The sequence below is a fragment of the Hylaeus volcanicus genome, chromosome 4 (assembly GCF_026283585.1).
Source record: "Hylaeus volcanicus isolate JK05 chromosome 4, UHH_iyHylVolc1.0_haploid, whole genome shotgun sequence".
NCBI classification, from domain to species: Eukaryota; Metazoa; Arthropoda; class Insecta; order Hymenoptera; family Colletidae; genus Hylaeus; species Hylaeus volcanicus.
In genome coordinates, this window is record NC_071979.1 from 25856243 (window position 1) to 25881517 (window position 25275).

General features: G+C 40.6%; 2 protein-coding genes and 1 long non-coding RNA gene across 4 annotated transcripts; 2 read left to right on the forward strand and 1 right to left on the reverse strand.

The window, feature by feature from the left end:
* The first annotated feature begins 385 nt into the window (after positions 1 to 385).
* On the forward strand, positions 386 to 22173 carry LOC128874649 (atrial natriuretic peptide-converting enzyme). 2 transcript variants are annotated; one of them, XR_008456682.1, is made up of 14 exons: positions 386 to 1104; positions 4679 to 4951; positions 11640 to 11823; positions 14886 to 15099; positions 15704 to 16075; positions 16738 to 16970; positions 17287 to 17493; positions 17860 to 18073; positions 18141 to 18286; positions 18363 to 18534; positions 18693 to 18940; positions 19868 to 19986; positions 20373 to 21759; positions 21826 to 22173. XR_008456682.1 is itself a non-coding variant. In XM_054119575.1 (13 exons), the coding sequence occupies exons 2-13, from the start codon at positions 4904 to 4906 to the stop codon at positions 20544 to 20546; spliced, it is 2331 nt and encodes a 776-aa protein (XP_053975550.1). In that variant the 5' UTR covers positions 386 to 1104; positions 4679 to 4903; the 3' UTR covers positions 20547 to 22173. The 2 variants fall into 2 exon arrangements, 1 of the variants encoding a protein (XP_053975550.1); XM_054119575.1 differs by having other exon boundaries at positions 20373 to 22173.
* LOC128874652 (uncharacterized) lies at positions 17454 to 18275 on the reverse strand. Its single transcript, XR_008456683.1, has 3 exons — positions 18133 to 18275; positions 17844 to 18012; positions 17454 to 17590 (listed from the first exon to the last, which is right to left on the reverse strand). It is a non-coding gene; the product is annotated as an uncharacterized LOC128874652 (long non-coding RNA).
* Positions 22174 to 22240: 67 nt separating the features above from the next.
* On the forward strand, positions 22241 to 25074 carry LOC128874651 (pyridoxine/pyridoxamine 5'-phosphate oxidase). The gene is made up of 6 exons (XM_054119579.1): positions 22241 to 22381; positions 23411 to 23556; positions 23629 to 23728; positions 24015 to 24089; positions 24150 to 24352; positions 24421 to 25074. The coding sequence occupies exons 1-6, from the start codon at positions 22379 to 22381 to the stop codon at positions 24548 to 24550; spliced, it is 657 nt and encodes a 218-aa protein (XP_053975554.1). The 5' UTR covers positions 22241 to 22378; the 3' UTR covers positions 24551 to 25074.
* Positions 25075 to 25275: the final 201 nt, after the last annotated feature.

Here is a 25275-nt window from a genome sequence, read left to right on the forward strand (position 1 = left end):
TTCGCGATATTACAACGAAGAAACGGAAAATATGGTCGCCAGAGATTGGAAAAACACAGTAGATGTAGTTTAAATTGTTTAAAAAAACAAGCGATTCAATGAAAGATCCGTATGTTGGGGTTTACCATATTGAATAACAAGAAAATCATTTTTATTTACTTTTTTCAAATAAAATAGCTATCTCGTGGACCACGGACCACTCCAGTGGCAGTGGCAGTATTGTAACTGAAAGTGTATCGTAAGTTGATGAATTCGTCTGATCAAATGCAAGTATATTACGCATACAAATATATAAGGTTCCATTTAAAAAAATTAATTTGAGATATTTAAAAATTAATTTAAAATGAGATATTTTTCCATTATTTTCCAGATATCGATCCATTTTTATTTAAACGCAACACTCTGTACATAGTTCGCCTCTATGATCACCCTCAGGACGGCCAGAGAACGCTCCAAAAGCTTCGGCCACCTGTTTCGCTCAGGGCCCGAGTATTTTGGGGAGGAAATCGCGCAGATCTCAGAAGGGTCGGGGCGGAAGGGCGAAGGGGAAGGGGTTCTCGTCTTTGGCGCAGTTGTAATGTATGTAAATGTAAACAATTAGTCGAAGGAGCTGGTAAACGGTATATACCTGTAGGCGATGTTGTGACGGAGAAGGGCGCGCGTACGTTCGCCAGGTCATTAATCGACGGTCGACTCTCGAGCGGCGCACATTCGTGCGTGCACCTCGCTCCTCGAAGGTTCGGCTATCGCGTTAACGGTTACTTCTTTCTTGTGACACGAAGAAAGAGGATCGGCGGCCCCTTGGAGCGAGCCCGGTTGTTTCTTAGACTGTGAAAGGCCGCTTTACCGTTCCCGTGGTTCGACGAGGGAAACGTTTCCGGTGCGAGCCAACAGCTGTCATCCAACGGGAAGGAATATTGTTTCCAGTGGAACGAAACCGGTGATGTTGCGCGAATCTCAGTGAATATCGTGCGCACGTTTAATAACTTCGGTATCGTACGATTAAATAGATCTGTGCCAAGGGGAGATATATGAATGGTGAAGTGACGTAAATATCGCGAGGATCCTTCGTATCCCCAAGGAGAATTAACAACTGGAATAGAGGTAAGTGTCCTGAGAAATTATTACTAGAGTTGTTGATAGTGACCTCTTGCAATCTGAATTTCTTTTCTGATAACTCTTTCATTTTGTGTGTGTGTGTTTCTTTTAAACGTGCTTTGGAAGATAGCGTCTTGAATAATTATATTGAAAATGGGTTTCAAGCACTCTAATACTTATAGAACTTTTAACTGAAAAATAACAAAAATTTTAATAGATATCGACGCGTAGATTCAAATTATCAAATAATTAACCAAAATGAACTTACCTGCCCAACTCTGATGTTAATCAGTTCGAGCATCCTGGTTACACGGTTCCAGTGCGATTCAAATAGGTCAGGCTTGAAAGGAGCAAACTTTCCGATTCCACAAGGTGTTGCATCTAGAATCGAACTGCAATTAATGTCACTGCTAAGTAGCTTCTAAATAAATAAATTCACGTCTGGACGCGTGATTCGTCTTCGTGGAACGACTCTCCGCATTCTTTGCCGGTCAAAACTTCCAGTCTCTCAAACCTTTAACCGCTCAAGCAATGCGCGCCGTTGTGAGACTTGTTTCGCGCGTATTTTTCGATTTCCAAGCGCGTAAACATGACCGTGTAGCGTAGAAGCGATTTAGTTCGAACGCAATTTTATTCAAATAATATGTAACGAATCTAATGTTTTCTCCATTGAATAGTTGAATAGTTTCTTTCTTTCTTGAGAGTTCAATTCCGTAATTGAAATTCAAATTCAGAATTTCACAAGTTGGAAGTAAAAAGGTGCCCGTGCTTCGTTAGTTACTTGAGATTTTTTATGTAAAGGTAGCTATGCATTGTTCTTACCTTCGAAGCGACTTTCTCCTTCGAGAGCGAAGTATTTGTTAAATGTAACACAGAAACTACACTGTGGAGCATAACTGTAGCATCACCCATATTTTTAATGAAAGAGGATTAATTATACAAGTTGAAATGATACGATAAGTAACGAGATTTATTTGGTCGGAAAATTCATCTGAAATAATTCAAGGACTTCTCAATCTCGTATGTATGATATATTCTATTTTGCCACAATAAAAACACAAATGAGAAATAACTAATACCACACATGCGAAGACATAGGTGACGATATATTTTATACTCGTTTCATATTTCATAAACATATAATATATATAAATATAAGCTATATATGAAATGTAATTATATAAAACATTTATAATTTATTATAATGTTATATTTTTTATATATTATATACATTCCAAATGGTGCCTGTGGTGGGAATGAAAGCGTCGAGCGCATTTACCCTAAGGAGCTGCAGAGATATCCTTCGCAAGACGGAAAACAATCGCGAGTTTCGTAACGAAAATAAGCCGTGGTTGCTCGTAATCGAAATCGACACCAGTGGAAGACGCACAGCGTTATTTTCTATCCGCAAGCTACCCTTGAAATTCGATTGTCCACGCGTGGGAGCCGAGGAAAAAAAAGGACACGCGACACGTTATGCGAGGCATAGTACACGGTTCATTGACAGTCGCTAGACCCGTGTATAGAGAAGGCGACAGCAACTTTATTCGATGGAATCCAGATTTAAACTAGTTACCCTTGAATGCTACCTCGAAAGAGTGGTTTCGGGTGCAGCCAAATTCCTTGAGAACAGGTTAAAGATAAAAATATCCCTTGTTCGTCGAACCTTCGTTTTCAGAATTCAGTTTACAAAAGATTACAAGATTTACAAAATCTATAAGTAGATATTTACAAAAATTTGTTTATCAAATTAAATACCGAAGTGATTCGACCCCAATATTTCACTCGATAGTTCGATCGACAGTTTGATTGTCCAGTTGTATTTTTGGAACTTTACCGTTTAATTTTCTGATGAACAAGATGGTTTCAGTTTAATTTGAGATTCCAGGAGTTAACATGGGTTTGTATGCGTGTAAGGTGGCTTAGAATGTAAGTGAGAGCTTGGTTAACCTTCTGGAAAATTGCATGAATGGCGGTGTCATCAGTGTATAAGGCTAGTTTGGTCTTGGGTGATTTTGGTATGTCGTGTGTGTATATGATGCGGAGAATAGGTCTGTTCGCGGAGGTCAGGAACAAGGATCGTAATTATGCACGATCTCCAACCTTGATTGGATACTAGTGACCACTGATGAGGGTTCGTTTTCTAACGGAACTATTTAGTGGCTCGGGATCCTTTCCGTTACCCAATTTATCGGAATCGCGTACTTGATCCTCTTATTCGATTTCAATCTTAATTATTGTAAGGATTTTTACTCTCATGTACTTTCTAAAATGCTGCCCATAAAATATCGACTGTTTGTTCAACCGGTTACCACGATTATTGCAACAACCTCGATTATAGCATGAAAAACCTCTTTCGCTGCATGGTGTTGACAAGTTGATGAAATGGTCATTAAAATATATATAAAGTTGAGGGTAGTGGTGAAGGTACAGGACGATTTCTTATTCGATCGATTGCCTCGCTTATTGCAGCAACCTCGATTATTGCAGAACTCTCGGTCCCCGTTTCCTGCAATTATCGAGGCTCTACACTTTGGTCGATCGACTGATTAGCGAAAGGGACGGAGTGACTTTCGTGCAACGAAACGAAAAGCGACTGAATCTTGTCATTTGATCTCTTCGTCCTTGCTCGATAACCGTGCCCTCGTGTAGAGCACGTAGAAGCATCACGGAGAACCGGTAATGACGTGAAAGTGCATCCAGGAGTGAAGGAGCGAGGTAGCGAGCAGGTCTCCCGTTCCCCTGCCAGTCTCGCACCGCGCAGGACAATCTCTCGCCTCGAACTCCGCTCAGACTTTGCCAGAGAAATTGTTCTTCCACAGCCACGGCGATTAAACTCTGTTTATCTGGTCGAACGCCTCGCCCATTTCTGCCCCCTTCCTTCTTTTGCGCACCTGTCGCTCGCGAACTGTCAGGTCACTCGTAAATTGTATACAGCAGATTGTATACTTGCTATAAAATAGACAAGTGCCAGGCTCCGAATATTAAAACAATTAAAAATACTGCATTTATGCTATAAATGAAATCGTTTCATTTCTTTTTATTTTGGTATTAGAGTAACTGCCATTTTAATTGTCCATGAAATTAGAGAAATTGAAAGTTTCATGTATCAATAAAACATAGTAAGTTAAACGATGCATTAAGGTAGTTTCAACTGTTTATATGGTAAATCAACTGATTTTCTGTTTTATGGATATATAATTTACCAGAAAAATATTATCGATTTGGGTCCTGTTGAAGGTGAACGAACAATATTTAAACATTAAAGAGGACCATCGATTTCAATAGTCGAAACGTCTCGCAATTGAAATGCTTGGAATGACATTATCCAGTACCTATTTACCAAGAAACCCTTGCAATTATCTTTCTCTTACTGTTTATACAACAACCACAACGATTTATACCCAATTCTGACTCGTGCAATTAAATAGATGAAATGTAGATAGAGACTAGCTGAGCGGAAGTACGGTATGAATATGAAACTATGCAGCGTTGGAAACTTACAAATATGCGAATATGCAATATCGAAACCATTTTACTTACAGGAAGAAAGCGCTGATTGTATCTTTATTGTGCACAGGTGTCGCGACACCAGGTTTGGGCTTGAACGAGGCAGAAGTACATGGAACTAATCCCGTTGGACAAAGTTGTTTTTCTCTATCGAGACGAGGGAAATTATCAGAGATAACGGGTGCGTTTGTCGAAAGGAAGTTCAGGTAAGCGATGGTGTTCGTGCGCCTGCACGCGGCAAATCTACCCAAGGATCGTTGATGGAGCTGATAGAAAACGTTTCAACGGCTGGAAGATGACCGTCGCGATGGATCACAAACGGAAGAGCTCGTGGGACTCGAAGGTGAGTCGAATGTGGCGCACTTTCCCCTTGTATGCGCTTTCCTCGCTATCTTGCCGCTCGCGTGGTTAATTAACTAGTCGGTCTCCGTGTGAAATCAGACGCGATGGAAAACGTAAAATCGAAGGCAAATGATGTCTGTCGACAGACGTGCATTGTGTCTAACGAAAGTGTAACGTCAAAGGGGAGACGTTTCTTAGGCGATCCTTCAGTGCGATAAAAACTTTCTGAATTCCGTAGATCAAGGTTTCTCAGACTGCAGTTTATGGGGATTGATGGGGAGGAATTGATTGGACTGAAATAGGATAGTGTTATTAGTAGAGTCTAACTCTTCCACCGATCTTAACTCTAAACGACTCTAGGTACTATATTCTAAAATAAAAAGGTATAGTATTATTAGTAGATTCTAACTCTTCCACCGACCTTAGTTCTTAGCGATTAGGTACTATATTCTACAACAAAAAGGAGTAGTATTATTAGTAGATTCCAACTCTTCCACCAACCTTAGCTCTTAAGGAAGGACGTGGGAATTTAAAGATGAATGACAGCAACCAACTCCATCCAACGCGAACCCTATCCATTTCGAGGACGTTTCGGTGATTCGAAATAATCCTACCGCGTCGTTTGCCCGGAGACGCGCTGACCTGGTTCTCCATTGACCCCGTATGGCACACGATGCCGAATACCTACGCACCTCGACGGAGAACTAGGTTGGCTGGAATAAAGAACGATGCGTTAGCTGGGTTGGGTTCGCCTGGGTTGGGCACGTCGTCATCTGCTCTCTTCTCGATACCGTTACCTCGGCAACTAGCGGCCAATCACGCGATTGGCATTCCGCTCAAATATCTGAATGACATTTATCACGTGCTTTTCTCGACTGTTCTTGTCGAAGTCGAAGCGAGCATGAACTCCGTGCTCGCCTTCTAACGCGAACTCGAGCCTGGCAACCGACTTTCCTGGCCATGTCGCGTGCAGACTTCGACGCCAGCCTGTAATTTCGCTGAGTTGAACAGTTTCCAGAGCTATACCGTTGCGAGATAAATGAGAGTGGACTGTGCAGCGCGGAGGGAATTTCTGTTAATCGGAGAAAACGATCATCGGGTTTAAGGATAAGCGCCGTGGCGATAACAGGCGGGCGTTAGACCCTCGTGCACGAGTATTAGGATATTTATCGACCAAGCAAGATACCTAGAACGTTGAAAAATTGTTTAAAGACTCGAAGGTGCGTTCATTTAACTTTATACGTTGTAGAGGGAAGGGTGGTGGATAGAACAACTCGAGGAATACGGTATTTTATTTTATTTTATTTTTCTTTGACCGTCGAGAAATGGGTTCAAAGAAATGTTTATATTCGTTGAATCAATTTTTTCTTAAATATCAGCTTATGGGGAATGATGAGATGAAACTTTTTTATGTTTACAATTTATTCAATAGGTCGCTTAGTTTCGAAAATAAAAATTGAATTTCAGAAAAAAGGTCTTCTAATTTTTCAATTTTTATCCCCGAAACTAAACGTCCTCTGAATAAATTGTAAATATAAAAAAGTTTCGTTTTGTCGGTCTCGATAAAGTGATATTTTTTCTAATGTAAATATTGCTCGCGGTGGTTCAGTGATATTCAAACGAGGTTGCTGGTCGAGGGAGATAATCTTGGTGCTCCTTGAACCAAGACTGAACTTTTCTACCCGTACGCATAGATATCAATTCTCAGGCATTGCGGTCGACGTATCGTAGAGGTATCGGAACTAGTTATTGATATCGGTAAGATGGACTCGATAGTTCTTGTGGCATTCGTACAATCCAAGCATCAACTATCATCGACGTCGCAACAAGAAAATGGTGTCACTAACTCGGTGTCACAAAGTGGACGAATCAGGTCACTTGGCTAGAGCCTTGGTTTAGAAATGCCTCGAATTATCATCTTGGAAACTAGCATCAGCATCGAGGAACAATGTGTAAACCATAGTATTATATAAACCTGATTATTTAGAAGATCCAAGTATTCGTAGCTCCAAATAACGTAGCCGATAGAATACCTAGTAAAACAATTAAAATTTCACGTGTTTAAAACGTTCGATGTGGAAACTTCAATTTGAGTATAGATCTCTTGAAACTCGGTTTTTTCAGAAATAGACAGTGCCAGTCAGACATATTACCACCGACATATCGTAAACCTGACAAGTGGAAGACTCAATCTCCGAGGAACAAGATTAGGGACCTTAAGCAGAAGCCATAAATGGCACAGCCAAGCTAAGTGCAACCAGTACTCGTTGGATAGGCACTTAGATCTAGACTTGTTAAATCCACCAATAAAACGAAAAGAACTTTTCGAGCGACCTGATCGGTAATCTAATGTCGAACGTCGCGTTTAGAATGTCCTAACAGTTACGGGCGGGTGTGTTACGGTTTGCCGCTGTTCCTCATAGTTGGACGGCGCGGCACGCGCGTTTAGCGATAAACGATTGTATTTTAAAGCGGGCAGAACTCGTTCCTAGATGTCTGCTCTTTTGGAAAGGTGGTAGTCCAGTAGACGTTTGGAGTAACGGTAATAACGGTGAAGAAAGACACGAGGAACCGGGCGAGCCAATGGAACTGGGTAGATTCTTTACGCGGGTCGTTGACACCGTTTCTTCTTGCGATACGGACGTTCGACGTTCAATTCTTATCACGCGATTGGAAAAGTAATTCTTGGACGTCCACCGTTGCGATAAGACGGAGATGAAAGACTCCGATCCGTCCAAGATGAAAGGAATCGTCGATGGAAGCATCGGTTTCACGGTCTATTCTCTTACGAATCGACGATTGCCGTTCGATTCCATTCTACCGGAACCAGAATCATCGAACGGAACTCTCTCTATAACGAGAATCAGCAAGGAACTTTCACGAAAGCACCACCAATGGAAAGCACTTTTCTAGCGTGCCAAGTCTTGATTTTTCTCGGCCTTGAAGTCATTGACCGTGTCCATTAACGGAAGCGTTCTCTGGGCTACTACAACCAGCCCAACCGTGTTTTAATCACGCCGACCGATCTCGGCTAGTTTCGTCGTTTACTGACATTGAATTCTACTTTCCAACCCGATGCGTTCGGATTTAACGTGGCCTTTCTCGGCGCGTTGATGGCGGAAAAGGAGAGGAGGGTAGATTGACGATACTTGAATTGATTCATTCCTAAGCAAATTTAAAGCGATTTGTCTCGGGCGCCAAGATTTAATACAGTCGTGTAATATCTAGGTTATTATTTTCGTAATAAAAAGTGATATTGAATTTGTGGTTTAAAAATGAAAATTTACGGTCGTCTTTTGCAATAATTCGTGACTCAAAAGGATATAAAGTTATCCATTGAATATACCAATAGAAGCTAAAAGTGAATCGAGATTTCGATGGAGCGTTACGTAACCGAGCGCGATCAAGACACCAGGGGTGTCTTTGGCGAACAATGGCGCTGGTATATTGCGAAAGCCGAATGAAAGTTTGAGCACGAAAGCCTTTGTGTTCTTCCAACCTAGTTCGATAATAGTCTCCGCCGCGAGTTTTCGTAGGAAATGCTTGTTTAATGAACCGTGGTTGCGCAATATATGCTCGGTACCTCTGTCGATCGAGCGCGATAAATCACGAGAGAGACACATGGCTGCGAAATTATACCGCTGGAACGAAAATCTTTCCACGGACGGTAAAAGTAAATCTTTCTTCGGCCGTGCAACGCGTCCAAAAGGTCAAGAGAGCTCCATCTTTCCTCGCAAATGGAACGGCAACCGACGCGACGAAAGACGACCGATGATCCGCGACGAGAGAATGGGAATCGGTGACACGTTGAGATCTACACGGTACCAGCGATCGTGCTCGACAATCCCGTCACTGGATCCCTCGAGACATCTCGAGAGATTCTCCTGATCTAAGAAATAATTTTTATCTGAAGCGTTTTAGAATTTTGTTTGCTAATAAAACGTAAAGAGATCAGTTTTAGGGCTGCTCGGTACCTAAATTATTGATAATTTGTTGGATTTCGAGGAATTGTAAACTTGTAATTATATTGTCGACTATTTGATGGAAAAGTTATTTAAAAAAATCGACAAAGTGAATCTCGTGTATGGCGAGAAATTGAGGATCGTAACTTCGAAACAAATTGAACAAGACGATCACCGATTAATAACAAAAGTTTATACATACGAGCAAATAAACTTATTAAATTTCAAAAGTTTATGTAAAATATTTTAGCTGCAAAAAATATAACGAAATTTATCTCCAAAATCGGTAAAATAAAATAAGCTTCTTCCAAGCTCATTCGGAAAACTCTCTATACACATAAATAAACTTAAAGGTTGATAGGAAGCTTAACCGATCGGTAGAAGGTTGCCGATCCGCGGGTTCTCGTGTGGAGCGTGTGCCAAGCGTAACATTTGAACGAGGGCGTAGGCCTCTCAGTGCCGCATCGTGAATTCGCGCGAGTACACGCGAGTGCACGATAGTACACGCAAGAGGCGTGTCGGTGTTGGCGGTTTACGTGCACGTGCATTTGTGGCGGGATGATTACACAGACGCTTGCGCATTCAAATGGTCGAGTGCATGCAACTGGCGTGTCGGTGTTTTAGTGACTGGCAGTGCACGTGCATCGGTGGCGGGACTATTACACGGACGCTTGCACACACGGACGCTCATGTCACAAAAGATAAGCTCATTGTACCTGATGCTGAATGTGACAGCTCAACCCGCGTACTGTTCGGACTAACAGTGAGCGTACGGTACACGGTGTACCTGCCATCGTGAACCAGAAATTCGTATAGTTTTGACGCGGTGAAATTCAACGGCACCATTTTTTGTGAGGAATGATACACAGTTTGAAGAAACTATATTTTTTCTTTAATTTATAAGGTCGCATCTATCTGCTTGGATCATAAGCAACCATGTTAACCCTCTGCGGGTTGAATTTTTGTATTCTGCGAACAACTTGCAAGACATTTATTTTAATATTTTAAATTGACGATGCTGTTAATTTTCATTAATATCGTTACTGATTATTAGTCATTTTGTGAATTGACTAAAATTATTTGGCAAAGAGTAGATATACAGTCGAATAGGTTTCACGTGTATCGCACGGTCCGAGATGAATGCACGTTCGAAATCGCACGCAACTCGATCAGGCCTGATCGACCGCAGGGGACTCCAGGTTACGTAACGCATTATTTCGCGCGTTGCACCGATTACTATGCAATTCCAATCGTGAAACGGTTACCACGTAATTTTCAGATCTCCGTGATTCGTTTTTTAACTGCCCTCGAAACGTGTTTCGTTACGGTGTACGAACTGGGATAAACGTTCCAATTGTCGACACACTCTTAGGCAATCAACACGCCATAAATAATATTCGAAAATTACGGATATTATATTTATTTATGTTGCGTGATAAAAATTACGTACTCCTTAAATTTAAACGACTGGCATACATAGATCAAGCGAAAATGTATCTTCTTACGTTTGTAATTGAATAAACGACAGAGCTGATGCCTGTGCGCGGCGAAACTAATTTTCATCAAGCGGTGATTGATGCTTGTAATTAACGGGCAAATGCAATTATTTGTCTGGAATTTCCGTGACGAAGTGATCATCGCGACAGAATGGATCGCTTTGATGGTATAATCTTCGTCGTTTCGTTTGGTCGGTAAGACGGAAATGCGGTGATTGTTAATACAAGTCGTGCCTCGCTGAGAAATCTCGGTAATGTCGACTCTTTCGTGGCTGGGCGAATCTGGCATGGAAAGGGGAAGAACACGGAGTTCCCAACGTTGGTCGGAGAAACAGAGGAGGCATTTAGAAATATATCGTATACTTTGATCGATGCTTCTTTCGTAATGCTGAACTTGCATTTAGAGGCCTTTTCAAGTTGGCTGGCTGAATTACCCGACTATTGTACAAGATAGGTGATATCGTTTAATTGCACAACTTACGTTGGTATTTCTTCTTCTTCAATAATTGATCAGGACTTGAGCAAAAATTGCGAGAACCTAAATTTAATGTCTCTTGATGTACATTTTTATTAACCCTTTCACTGCGGGACGATTCTTGCTGGAAATTCTAAGACGCGTAGAGGTGTGAATTTTTAAAAAATATCAATATATAGGGAATGATAAGATGGAACTTTTCTATATTTACAGTTTATTCGTGGGATGTTTGGTTTCGAAAATAAAAATTAAAAACTTGAAAGACCTTTTTCCTGAAATCTCGTAGTGGACCGATCCTGTCGCTGTTGCCTAACAGAAAAAAAAAACAAGAGATCGAATTTTTAAAAAATATCACCTTATAGAGAATGACAAAAGAAGCTTTTTTAAATTCGGATTTACCATGAGCTGGTTTCCAATACTTAAATTTTCTCCTTAACATCTTCTTAGCTGAAATGTCGTGTGTATATTTTTATACTTGCCAGTCATCGCAAATTTCTCTCCCAGAAATAATTGCGCGATGTCGTCTAACTAATGTTTCAAATTACTCTAATCTATACACTTCAAGCTTCGTTACATTTCCTCGAGCCACTTTCTCGCGACGCAGTAATAAATGAACACAAATTACCATTTCGTTTAGATGAATAATCGTTGGTTCTGTCGAAACTTTCCTTTTATAATTGAACCTAATAAAAAAAAGTAACAAAAATATAATTTCCATCAAGAGAACTCGCGCATTATTTAGATATTTCTTTGTAGATCTCGGTGAGCACAGTGAGTACCAGAAGATTTAGCCGTGCAGGGACACCGAGCTCGATTCTATCGTCGGACAGCGACATTCGCTTCACGAGGAAACTTGGCGGACAATATCGTTGCGGGTGTTGCGTCCTAGCTGCGTTTCTGCTCTTCCTTCTCTTCTCAGGGGTCTCCATATACCTCGGCTGTAAGTATGGCAGCACCTTTACATATTAGCTTTCAACGCGAAGTGGAACGTTTCAGAATTTATGATCATTACACAATTAACAGGCTGTGGATTTAACGGCATATGCTGATATAGGAATCATATGCTAAACATACGAGGAATACATTCGATAATTCAAATAAAGAATTCTACGTTTATCAGTATTTTTAAATAAAATATTATGAAAATAATAGAATTCTGAAGCCGGACATCGCAAATTTGTAAATGTCGTAAATATGTAGCGTACAAAATAAAATAATTTTCATAATTTGTTCATAACCAGGAATAGAATTTAAAGGTATTACGATTAAGAATAATTTTGTATATTTATCATTTTAACAATTCGAATTATCGAGCTTCGTTTGGAAAACCCCTCTACATTGTTCCCGCCACTGTGTTCTTATGTAAGAACACGTATATATCTTCTTTTTATATTTATGTTCCTACGAAGGCCTCTCGAAAACGTTTAACTTTAATGCTTCGAGGCTGTTCAACGCGCACGATCTTTAATTGCATTTCGTTCCTGGCGCTTTCTCCGCGAAACTTACGCGCCAGGCGTGCCATAAATGAAATTACGCCACGGTTAACCGACAATCGACGGCCCCGGTCTGGCAGGCACGAAATTATACACGAAATGCACCGCGATCGTTTCCCGAGACGAACGAGTTCACGGTGCCCGAATGTTTCATGAAGTGTGAAGTGTGATCGACGTCTTCCTTTGTTTCTGCGAGCGTGGTCTTCCACCGTGAACGCGTGCACTTCACCTTGAGATTGAAGAAAAAGTGCATCGCAAGAGCGCGGAATTGCTCTAACTTTTATTAAAACAACCTACAAAATGGAGCAAGCTATCGACGAGTTGACAAATGTTCTCGAGGACGTATACTAACGTTTTGCACTCGGATGCCCATTCTCGGAGGATATCGCAAGGCTAGCATCGCGAGATAAACTTACGCCGGTGCAACTTTTGGAAAAATTCTTATTTCTTCGAAGTTTTTTTCACGGAGCTGGCATGAAAAATCAAACCAAAAATATGATTGCCCCACTCCGCGATTTCACCCGCGTGGAATACTATTATTGTTCGCGACTTGATTTACAAATTTTTAGATTTCAAATCGAAAGCGTATTTTTATCAAAATAAAGCATAGCCTGTGTTACCCAGGGATAGTGAGCTTTCTGTTACTGAACATTTGTTTAAAAATCGGTTCGGTAGTTCCGGAGATTATTATTACGAATATCAGTACAGTGTATCGAGTTACGTAAAAAAATCCAGTATTAAGTCAGAAGAGAAGCAACAGCGAAGCCCTTTTTTAGAAAATCATTTACATTCACTCCTAAACATTGTATTTTTAAATTACATTCCACGTACAAAATTATTCGTGAAAATTGCTCGCGCAGTCTCGATATCTCCACTCTTTCGTACACGTAGAGCGACGAGGATGATGACGCGGGCCCATTGAGGTCTCTCAGCTCGCAAACATAACGGTTTGACCGAGTTACCGACTCTTGGAAGGAAACACGCTCTCGTATTGGTTTTAAGCATCATGCTCGCGTATGATCCAAACGCGTGTCGATTAAAGTATAGCGACGCGAGGATCGGTTCGTGATAAATACCAACGGAATTGGTTGGCTCTGGGAATTTTATAATTCGCGGTTTGCGAACAAAGAGAAGCAAAGGTCGAAGATGGTGCACGGTCGCGTTGGTCCAGCGAAGAGAGGCCTTGAAAGTAGCAGAGGTAACGGTCTGACCGAGTTGTCGAGCCATCGTGCCTGTGACCCCTCCAACGTGCGACCTTAAAGAGGGGATCCGTGTCCTTGGATCATTTCGATTCGTCATCGTACTAACCGAATTCTCCGTTGGAAAGTATTCTACGCTCGTAGAAATTCCAAATAGCTTATGCGAAGTTCCCGATACCATTGAGAATACAATTTATTATTACTGCCGTTTGTAATCATTACGCTGTGGATCTTTATGCGTTAAGATATTTAAAAATTAATACTCGAAAATGGCAGAGAAAAGATACCACATGTTGGAGAATTATAAAATATAATTTTCACATAAAAACATAACATTAAAACGCATCATTGTTTAAATAGGGTTAAAATACGAATTTGCATATTTGCACAGTCTGATCGTAACGCGAATAAAATATCGTGCACCATTTCTATGCAATACGAATTTGAATTTAACTCGAATAAAAATTTTCGGATAACCTTTCGTTCGTTTCGTCAAATAATTCACGTTGCGAAAGGGAAAACTAATGGTCCACTCGAATACTACTTTCATGTAGAAACGGTCCGTCGCGACGGTCTCTCGCGCGGTTAATCCGCAAGCCGCAAAAGATCGCTCGACCGTCCACAAGAAGTTGTATCGCGGATCGAAAAAGTACGATCTCTGCTGTGTAAAAATGATTGACCAATGGCATGGAGAAAGGTGAGCAGCGACTGACTAGTTCTAGGAGCTCGAGTGCTCCGGATTTTCTCTTCGCTGTATACGTTTATTGGCCCATCGAGTGCAGACAGTGTCGCGAAAGCAATTACACGAATGTCCGGCGACCAATCGTCCTTTTTAGTATCATAATTATTATATACACACACAAAAAAAAAAACAGTCTTTAGCATTCATTAACATTTAGAACGTTATCTTATCCCATGAGTGCATATAATTTGCATTCTAATAACGAAAGTTTAGTACGGATACTCAAATAAAATTGAAAGCTTATTACATAGAAATATTCTAGAATTGAAATACTAATATTTCTCTTTCAATAAAAATTACTAAATGTACTTTAAAATATATCTTATATATTCTCGAAGTTAAGAAAATTTTACGTAAATTCTTCTCTGTAAAAAAAAAAAGTATCTCCGTAAACATTTAATACTTGGCCTCTTGATGTGGTCTCCCCCCTTCAAGAACGAAGTCGAAGAAATTAATAGAGAACTTTGCGTCTCCATCTTGGCTTTTCACGTTTTTCTAACGTTTTCCGCGTTAATAACAAATGTTACTTATCTCGTCTCCCGATAACCTGTATTTATTATGCTTTCAGACACGTTCCTTACTTCGGACCCCCCAGGCGATCAGATCTTCTTGGCGACTTTCCGCGTTACCGAAGGAGACTCGTTCGCCACGGAGCTGGCAGATCCCTCTACCGAAGCGTTTCGAATACGATCTCGGGAGTATCGCGATCGGTTGAATCTTATCTTTCGTCGCAGCTGGCTGAAGATCTCCTTCATTGCCGCGGAAGTTTTAGCACTCGATGGGTAAGTGCTCGGAAAATTAACGGCGACAGGATAAGAACGGTGGAATCTCTCGCAGGAGATATACCGTTGAAAGTTGAGCTATCTCTTCTTCGAATGAATCGCGAGAGAAATCCCTTCGAGTCCACCGTCGACATTGAAACTGCTTTCTCGCGATTTCACGATACGTGTCCTTTTAACCGTGACACGGTCATTTGATTCGCTGTGGTTACTCGCGGGGAACATCTTCCAAGTGTCTCACGATTCCGATCGAACTTGGCGGGTTTCTAAAGCGGCCAAAAAATGAGAACACGTGTTTTTATTAAGGGCAACTTTTATGGTAATTCGAGTTCTCAACTTGGGAAATTAAATTTCTTGGAATATTAAATCTTGATCTTTCTTTATTTTTTTTTATGGGTGTAGTACCTCGCGCGTACTTGCACATCCAGGAATTTTAGAGATAACATTGAAACACTGAAACCTTGAAAAATAATTTTACCCCTGAATCTCGCAAATCTGCAAAATTTCATAAAAATTGGAACCATTCTTTGATTGTTGCTTGTCCTAAATCATCTATTTTCTCCGCTCTCATAAAACAGAAGCAACTTATTGATCGTTGCCTGTGCAGATTGGAGGCTGGAGACTTGGTCGTGCACTTCGACATTCGTTTCGATCCACGGTTCCAAACCATCACGACCGCCGACGTAGTCGACATTCTCTCGCGGGAAATAAATCCCGAAACCTCTAAATACTTGACGAATCTGACGATAGACTCCGCGAGTCTGGAGGTTCAAGAGAGCATAAAAGCACTGAACGCTCAGGTCAGCTTGCAAACCACCGTTTCGACGCCACCGCCGACAACGGCTGCACCGCCTCCTAGAAGATGCAGCAACGTGGATCTCTCCTACTGCAAACACCTGCCTTACAACGTCACGTCTTATCCAAATATTCTCGGACACCGTTCCTTGGTCGACGTGGAAGAGGACGTCATCGCATTCAGGTTCGTGCTGGAATTTCTTGAACCTGACTTTCGAGTAAACAAAATTCAATGCCATTCTCTCCGATAAGCATTCTGTCAACGTTTTCAGCCAGACGATGCGTGCTTTTCTTGGAACCAGAGAAGTTTAGACAGATCGCGAATGTTTACGTAGAATTATATTTTCACAGATACAGAAAAAGAAGTATGCCTTATTTTCTAAACGGTGTAACGTGTATATTCATGTTTTATATATTTTTCCATTTTTGCACATTTTAATGAATTGATTCATATTTTCATTCGAAATACACGCTTAAACATCCGCAGGCTAGTAATCAGATAACGTTAACCAAAAATGAGTCCTGGATGAGGAATGTTCCTGATTGAAATTCCTTTATCAACAATTATTATTCATTTACTACTCGTTCGTTACTTTATACACAAAAATACGTGTCTAATATTTTTCAATGCCTAAGAAATCAATTCTTATTGGACAATTTTGTCATTGAACGGAATGTAACAGGACTTGGTCCCGCAACCGACCACTCACGTTTACTCTTCTACAGAAAACTGATTATACATACGTATATGCGTTGTAACATTGAAACGAATTCATTAAGAAATTCAACCCGGATGAGAACTTGTTTGACCAGGTGTACATTTCACGTACCTATGTTATTCGACAGGGAACTAGTGGACGCGGAATGTTACCGATTGGCCTACGATTTTGTGTGCCAAGTTCTGCAGCCGGCGTGCGCGCCAAGTCAACCGGAAGACCTGCTGCAGTTACCGTGCCGAAGCTTCTGTCGAGAATTCTGGAACGGATGCGGCAGCCGACTTCCGGATAGAATCAAGAGGTTGTTGGACTGCTCTCATTTCCCTGAGTACGCGGACCAAGGTGGCTGCAGAGCGAAACCAGGTGAACAATCATTACTTTCCGCTAGAGATGGGCAATGTATTTTTGTCTACTCGAAAGAATATTTGATCAACGATCGGAAAATAATATCATTTAATGGATTCTTCTATTCTTCAATCAGATGTAAAGTCAACGCTTTCTAAAATCGTTAAAAATCCTTCGAGAAGGATTCTGATCATTCCATTCAAATTACTACTCCAAATACGGACCGATTTCGCGTGGAATGCTCCCATGACGAGCTATGCGGAAACGATAAATACTATTTGTATCCAGTCGTGGATGGTTCTGAGTTGTAATTACCGAGCAAACTTTGTCGTAGGATGCGTGCAGGCGCTTCAAGCGAATGCATTGTCGCCGAGGATTTGCGACGGCGTGATCGACTGCCCTGACCTTTCCGACGAGAAAAATTGCGCTTATTGTCGCGACGGTTATATGCACTGCGGCGTAGGCAGAACGTGCATTCCTCGAAGCAAGAGATGCGATGGAAAAATGGACTGTACGAACGGCAGCGACGAAAAGGATTGCCGTAAGTATGCCCGAGGGCTGGTTAAACTTGATTTTTGCATAGCTGTCCCACACAATGATGAATGTAACCGCAGTTATTGGCGATTTATTTGATATTTCTGTCGGGATTTAAGAAAATTCACACATTATAAAAAATGCACGAATAATGTGAACTATTTAAAAAAATAAATGTCATATAAGAGAAGCTTCCGAACCTGAAAATTCTGATTTAAATAAAACTTTGTGCGAATGTAATATTTTGAAAAATGTTATCACATTTTCACTGTACATCAACTTTGAAAGTGTTTATTGTATTTTTTTGAAGTAATTCAGACTTAGCAATCAGGATTTTTAAAAACTCTCTATTCTCACCTTTTACATTGTTCAGTGTCGTTGGCTCCAAGCCTTCGGTCCATGAAATCTCAACCATCGGACACTCCGCACGCTGTGAAGTACAATAGCGAAGGTTTCGTGGTGTTCAATGAGAAAGGTACCGTTGGAAAGCTTTGCACCGCGAACTTAAACGCGACGCTGCCAGGAACTGAAATGGAAACCGTTCTTCAGACTGCTGCCAGCTCTTTGTGCAACTTATTGACGTACACGTGAGTATCGACTTTCCGGAGCAAACCAAAGCACACGAATTACGTTATTTTAACATTACCTGCACAGAGGGGTTAAGTCCGTGGAAATAAGGATCGACGACGAGGAGGACGTGCAATATGTACACATGGAGGATCCGTCTGCCACGGAAATCACATTCGTCAGGGCACCCTGTCCTAGCAAAGAAGTTATGTACGTCCGTTGCTCCGAACTCGGTATGAGAAAACCTTGTGAGACTAAAATTTCCAATGTTTGCAATCTTTTAATTCGTTAATTACGATTTATGTTTAGAATGTGGCGTGCAATCTCTACGCACGAAGGGCGGCACGCGGGGCCTCAGCAAGATGGCGGAGCCCGGTGACTGGCCCTGGCACGTGGCTCTGTTCAAAGAAGAGGTGCACGTATGCGATGCTACTTTAATCGCTGAAAATTGGTTGATCACCACAGCGTCCTGCTTTCAAGGGTGAGTTTCTGTATTTTCTGCATGTTAACTTAGTACTTAAACTTAGTTACTCCTTAATGAAATAAATCAAAAGTAAAGGAGTAAAGGAATAAAGAATTCTCTAACATTTCTACAGTGTGCGTATTATGAATATATGTATTTATTCCTCGTGATTTTAGTCAGTCCAAAGCAGAATGGTCCGCCAGAATGGGCACCGTTCGACTCTCGAGCACGTCGCCGTGGCAACAAGAACGCAGAATAGTTGGAATGACCAAATCACCCGTAGAAGGGAGCACTACCGTTTTATTGAAGTTGGATCGACCTTTGACCACGTTTTCCGATTTCGTCAGGCCAGTCTGCCTACCCTCGAACGATGATCCACCCGCAAACGCGTCTCACTGCAACACTTTGGGATGGGCAAGAAATCGTAAGGGTTAATCGCTGAATTTCAAATTAATTCAACTATTAAGTCATTTTTAGGAACATTTCTTTTTCAGTTTCTTTCATATTTAACCCACGTGAAAATGAATGACGAACTCATGGAGTTCTATTTATTATTGGGTTACTATTTTGATAATAGTAAAGAATGCAGTAACTACCAAAAAATATATAAAAGATTAAAATGTAAATGCGTATAATAATGTAGAATTGAAGTAAAAGCTTTATTACTTTATACAAGCATAGAAAACTCTAGCAAACAGATTTTTAATTAGGCCATTTGTTTTCGACAAAAAGTTGTTGAACATATAGATTTTTACGTATCTCGGGTCACCAAGGCTTTGTTATATAAGAATATAATTATACATGTCGTTTCCGCGCGTGCAACATGCTGAATCGACCTTAAAGGGATCCTAGGTCGTAACAGCTTGCACAATCTCGACGGCGACGGCGACTTTCTCAAATCGAGACAAATATCCTTGTAGCTGGTATAAATAGCTACTAAGCGCGAAGATTAATGGAAAATACAATTTCTCGATGCAACTTTGTACATTATTTACAGAATCGCTCGGAAATCGAGAAAGACTGGGATTATTAACCCTTAAGACTTCTTGTGCATTACGCAATATTTTTGGGACAAACAGCAATATTACAGTGTTTTGTTCTCAATCTGTTAGTAAACTCATTGATAAGGTTTATTTAGCATACTGTAAACCAGTACTTATTAGTCTGAAATTAGTTTTCCTTAACCCTAACTCTGGATATCTAAATCTGGTTTTATCTAAAGTTTCAAGTTGACTAACGATATTACAACTGTTATCTAATAATCGAGTTTGACTTAACGAAACGATCACAGTTTTTACAAGAAATACGTAACTCGAATGAAACCTCTTACGAAGCAATTTTGTTTCATCAGGCGATCTGCTGCAGAGGGTACAGCTGAGGCGCAGCGCGATGGAGAAATGCGAAAATATTAGTATAGCGTCTGTGAATAGTATCTGCACGGAACCTGCCTATTCAACCGACGATTGCAACGTAAGTAGACTCTGAAAGACGTGCTCGGAATGTCTTAACACTTCCTTTAATGTTTAATAATATTTTCATAGAACTCTTAATACTACTTACGTTGTATTTAAAATAGCACTATTCGGTACTTTAAAAAGTACTTTTTACTTTTTTATTTTTTAGAGACCAAAAATGTAACACATAAATTTTTCATTCTTACATGTTTCTATCCTTAAACTTGAGACTAAAATATTATTGTTCTCATTTTTTTGTATACATATATTAAATTTTCTACAGTATAGCTTTAAAGTGATCAAGTGGTAGCAGCACACAAGTAACATCATCTGATAGTATTTATTATCTTTCTCAGTAAGTGCGCGCGCCGGAAGTGTGTAATTATTGTTTACTGTCTCCAGGAGGAAGAGGTTGCGGGAAGTCCTATGTTGTGTCTTCAGTCAGACGGTCGCAGATGGGCTCTGACTGGCGTTGGTAGCTGGCGTATAGCTTGCTCGAAAGTCGGCGTCGAGAGGCCACGACTTTACGATAAAGTTTCGTCGAATATCGATTGGATAAAGTCGACCATCGTGTGATTATTTTAGGCGAAACACTGTTTCGCGAATCTACTAAATCCACGACGATAAGTCGTCGGGCCGATCAGTACTGAGATCAAGATTGTGACACGCGCAATAGGATTTGCAATGTGTACGGTAGTGCCTCGCTTGGAGACGAAAAGTCGTGTCCACTGTTCGCCTTGAATCGAGGGTCGGTAAGGAATTTTATTTTGAGCCAAACACGCGTGAACTTCAAAGCAATGGACGTCATGTGCGTCATGCGTATGTTACATTAACGCTAACGTAACATAAATTTTTTTCGTCTTTTTCAATGTCGATGATAGTATCATTAATGGGTAGACGAGTTCTCTTGCCGAGAAGGACTCTAAACACGACCTTACTCGAAGACATTTATACATATTTGAAACATATTCACATACATATTCAGAGACGTGTTACTGTATACTACAGAATAATTCGAATTAACTTAATTTTATGTTCATTCTCAGAGATGAAATGAAACAAAATACAAAGATTTTTCATTATTTCTTCACGAATTCCTCGTGTATGAAAAACTTTTTGGCGATGTTGAGTCCAAACGCGATTTTATTCTGGAGTTTGTAGCGATTTTATTCGGGACTTTTATAAAATTATAACAGAAAAAGATCGTCATAATTTAAGTTTCATTAGAAGATGAAATTCAGCTAACATTAGTCGAAGAAAAGAAGAATAGTGGTGGAGATGACCTCGCGCCTCGTCGACGGGGAAGACGCTCAGTTCTTGAAGCGAGAGGACTACTGTATCATACTGTACTGTACCATGATCGTTTTTTATGCAATTGTGAATCATCGTACGGTTTCTCTGTTGATATTTTTCGGCGTAGAATACTCGCTCACGTGATCGTCAAGTATGCTAAACATTGTAAATTAGCGCCTCGAGCGCGTCTCGTTACCGTGGCATATAGTGTTTATTTTGATTCGCGCGAATCGAACGTAATGTAAAGTTTGCCGTACACTCATTGTTGTATCATTATTCGTATAATATATACATATATACATACGTTAGAGCGTTGTACAGAGAAGTGATTCATTAAAGCCTGAACGACTGAGCATTGTAGTGATTTATTTCCGTGCGTTGCGGGGATGTCGATAAGCTATCGAGTTTACAGGGTAATAAAATTAAGATACAAGGAACGAACTTTTTCTAGATCGATGCATTATTCTTCTTACAATGGGACCTCGATTATCTTAAGGTATACAACTATGCTATTACAATTAACAGTAATCCAGTAAAATTTTCAATGTATTTTATTTTCAAGAAATCTACCAAAGGTGAAAATGACAAGTAGTCGATACATCGAGGACAACAATTTTATTCAAACGTAATCAAGCATTACGAAGAATAACATACATAAATAAATGTTTATTCAGACTACGATATGGAATTTGATAAATGAATAATGGTGTTACTTTGCATAGATAACAAATTACTGAAATACAAACGGATAGATAATTGTGTTACGTGGATGAATTATGATTCTACGCGACAACACTACTTTTGTATTCGATCGTGTTCGCATTCACCATCGTTATATAAGTAAAGATTAATTGCAAGTTCAGATTCACTCTACGACAGCGAACGTACATGATGGTGGCACATTGCGAATACTTACCTTCGGTGGTGTTGCGAAGGACGTACTGCGCAGAGTCCGGTAGGGATGGTGGGAGGTTTCGAGCAGGGTTACTTAATAAATGCTCAACACTTGGGTACAATTGCGTGCCAGCCGTTGGTTCGGCAAAATCTCTGGCACAACGTTCGATCAAGTGTAAACATCGCTGTGAATACGGAGCCGGCTCGTTGGAATCAAGGACATGGTAAGAATATTTTATACAAACTTCCACGGTCCGCTCATTTCGACCAACTCGCGCGCCTAACGTTACGTAATCGCGTGGCAGCATTCTTTCGCCGAGATTTCGAAGGGTGTTGTGTGTCGGGTTAACAGAAACCGTAACCCAACACTTTCATCTTCGTCGCGAGCACACTTTGAAACGATGTCTCTATTATTATTACCTCGACAACACGCGAGCAATCGGGCCACGGTAACCGCCCCTCTTACCGGGAAACCGCAGAATCCTAATACGTCATCCTTGATAGACACCGGTGACATTGTCACAGAGATGGGTAGAATTTTATTCGAACAGTAGACCACGAGCGGAAACTTTGCATGCGCGAAGAAACTCGGTAACTGTTACTCGGTTAATGTGAAACTTATCTCCATTATGTAATTGTGTTTGTAATTTTCTCGTATCTATTTATGCGTCCGACGAAACGTACACTCTAATCTGAGGAGGGGAGATGTTAGCAAACGAGCAAGAAAAAAAAGGGAAGAAGGAATGTGCACGTGGTGGGCCAAGTAAGCGCAAGAAGCCATAAATTCGTTACCGGTGCATTTAGAAAAAATGTCGAAGGGAGAAGACTAATGGTTTGAAGAATACTATACCTGTAGGATCGTATTTTTTTTTTTAATGGAAATGCATATTTTGTTGGCATAGATTGAATCCTGTCGTTATTTTACATTAAAAAAGTATAAAAAGTGGTAAAGAAATGATTAGTTCGCGAGATAGTTTAAATAATTTTCTGTAACGAAGAAGATGCTAAAAAATATTGACAATCCGCAATTACATGTAAAATAAAAATTCTTTTCACCGTTCTAAGTCCAACCTTTTGTTAATTATTCGTTAGCAAAATGAACATTCTACCCATCTCTGTCTCGTAGACGACAAGTCCCCCGTTTCTTTTCAATTATACAACGATCATGAACATTCGATCAGTCGCTGCTCCGATTGATTCGTTCTACTCCATGCGTTACTAAACCGGTTCCCGTACGGGAATCGTCTGCGAAGGGATCGAAAGGAACGGATCTCTCGGACGTGGCGCGAATCGAGAACGTCCAAGATCATCCGATCGACCTGTTCAGGATATGGCACGACGAGGTACGAAGATACAAACCGAGGGAGCCGGATGTCTGTTGCTTGGCGACTGTTTCAAAGTCGGTGCACGATCGATCGTTACTTTGAATGCACGGGCTGCTGGGACTCTAACGAAAGGACCTTTCTTTCAGAGACTGCGAGGTGTCCGCGAGGAACGTCGTTCTTCGAGAGTTCGATAACGACGGCTTTGTCATCGTGACGGACAGCCGTAGCAAGAAATCCGATAATATAGTAAGATAACAACGAAGACCTCTGTTTGTCGATCTTAACACAGGCGTCGTTTAGTGTAAAACGTACACGTTTCCTGGTTTTGAGTCATCTTCACGCTTACGATTATTAAAATAACGATCTGTCATTTACACGCTTCGGTGTATATAGCGTATGGTGCTAAAACTGTTTTAGATGAATATATTTCAAGCATTTTTTTTTAACTGTACATGCAACGAAACAGATCACTATTATCAATATTATAAAATAAACAGAAAGACTCTTTCACTGTCAGCTTGCACTGTTTCAGGAAAACGTCCCTCAGGTGGCCATGTGTTACCTGTGGTGTCACGTGAACGACAAGGAGCAGAATATCGCCAGACAGGTGAGTTATAAACTCGAATGTCTATCGATCGTTCGTAACGCTCTGCAACTGGTGCCGTAGGTCAGGGTGGAAGGGACCATGAAGAGGTTGGAGAAGGGAGATTTCCAGCATTTGTACAACAGGGAGCCGTTGTTCTGTAAAATTCGTTCACACTTGTGCCATCAAGGACGAGAAGTGAATTGGGAGGAGCACAAGCAACGACACGACGAGATATTAGATTCGGTTCGAAGAAACGAAACCACTTTACCGATGCCGGATCATTTGTACGTGAATTTCAATTGCGACGACGACGAAATGAATTCGAATTGACTGGATTTAAATAATATTTCAGCGTTGGCTACAAGTTATACCCGACGATGATGGAATTTTATTATGCGAGGGATCACCTCATAGGCGATCGAATAATGTACCGGAAGGATGAGTCGAATGGTTCGTGGGAACATCATCGCATAGCTGCATAGGGTACACTGTACACGTACACGATCAATAATAAAGGTCTTCCAAAAATTTTATTCGTTCCTAAAGGGGGTTTCTGCTTTGTTTGGTCAGAAAATAAGTAATATTCTTTACGGGCATGTAAAACAAAAATGACGGCGAGGATTATCTGAAACACAACATTCTAAAAGATTCATAATCTACATGACTGTGTTTATTTTTAAAAATATGTGAAAGTAGAAACGTGAAAGTAGCTTTTAGTGTGGTCGAACACTCACTGTTTTCTGACCAGATATAGACAGAATTTTATTCGAATACCAGAAAGCGTATGAACACCGTGTATACTGTCTTATTCGTTAAGTTTATTCGAATGAATTGTTAGTGGTCTAACGTCGTACGAAAGTTGATTGTACATATAATTCAAGTTGTAATTTTGTATCGAAGAAGAAAACGCATTACAAGTTTATATTTTATCCGTTATTCGCTACTTTGGTGTAGATGGGCATTTTGCCATCTGAGCCATATACAAATAAAAGCAGTTTCAACTGTTTCTTTATTTTATGAATATAACATCAAAGTCAAGTTTTCTATAATAATCAAAGTCACCGATTCAATGAATAGTAACCCTGCACAGCACCTCCCCACTGGCAGCTCCAATTTTTGGTATATCTTAGGGACCATTCCCTCCATTTGTTCAGACCATGTGTAAAAGGAGATTCTCATGTAGTAATCGAGGTTCCACCGTTCTCTA

Excerpts from the sequence above, each read along its gene's own strand:
- LOC128874649 (XM_054119575.1), top strand. The coding sequence starts at position 4,904 with ATGACCGTCGCGATGGATCACAAACGGAAGAGCTCGTGGGACTCGAAG. Across the intron at positions 11,824-14,885 it reads GGTCTCCATATACCTCGGCT|ACACGTTCCTTACTTCGGAC; the intron begins GTAAGTATGGCA and ends TTATGCTTTCAG. Across the intron at positions 18,941-19,867 it reads TTTGGGATGGGCAAGAAATC|GCGATCTGCTGCAGAGGGTA; the intron begins GTAAGGGTTAAT and ends TTGTTTCATCAG.
- LOC128874651 (XM_054119579.1), top strand. Across the intron at positions 23,729-24,014 it reads GCAAGAAATCCGATAATATA|GAAAACGTCCCTCAGGTGGC; the intron begins GTAAGATAACAA and ends GCACTGTTTCAG. Across the intron at positions 24,353-24,420 it reads TTACCGATGCCGGATCATTT|CGTTGGCTACAAGTTATACC; the intron begins GTACGTGAATTT and ends ATAATATTTCAG.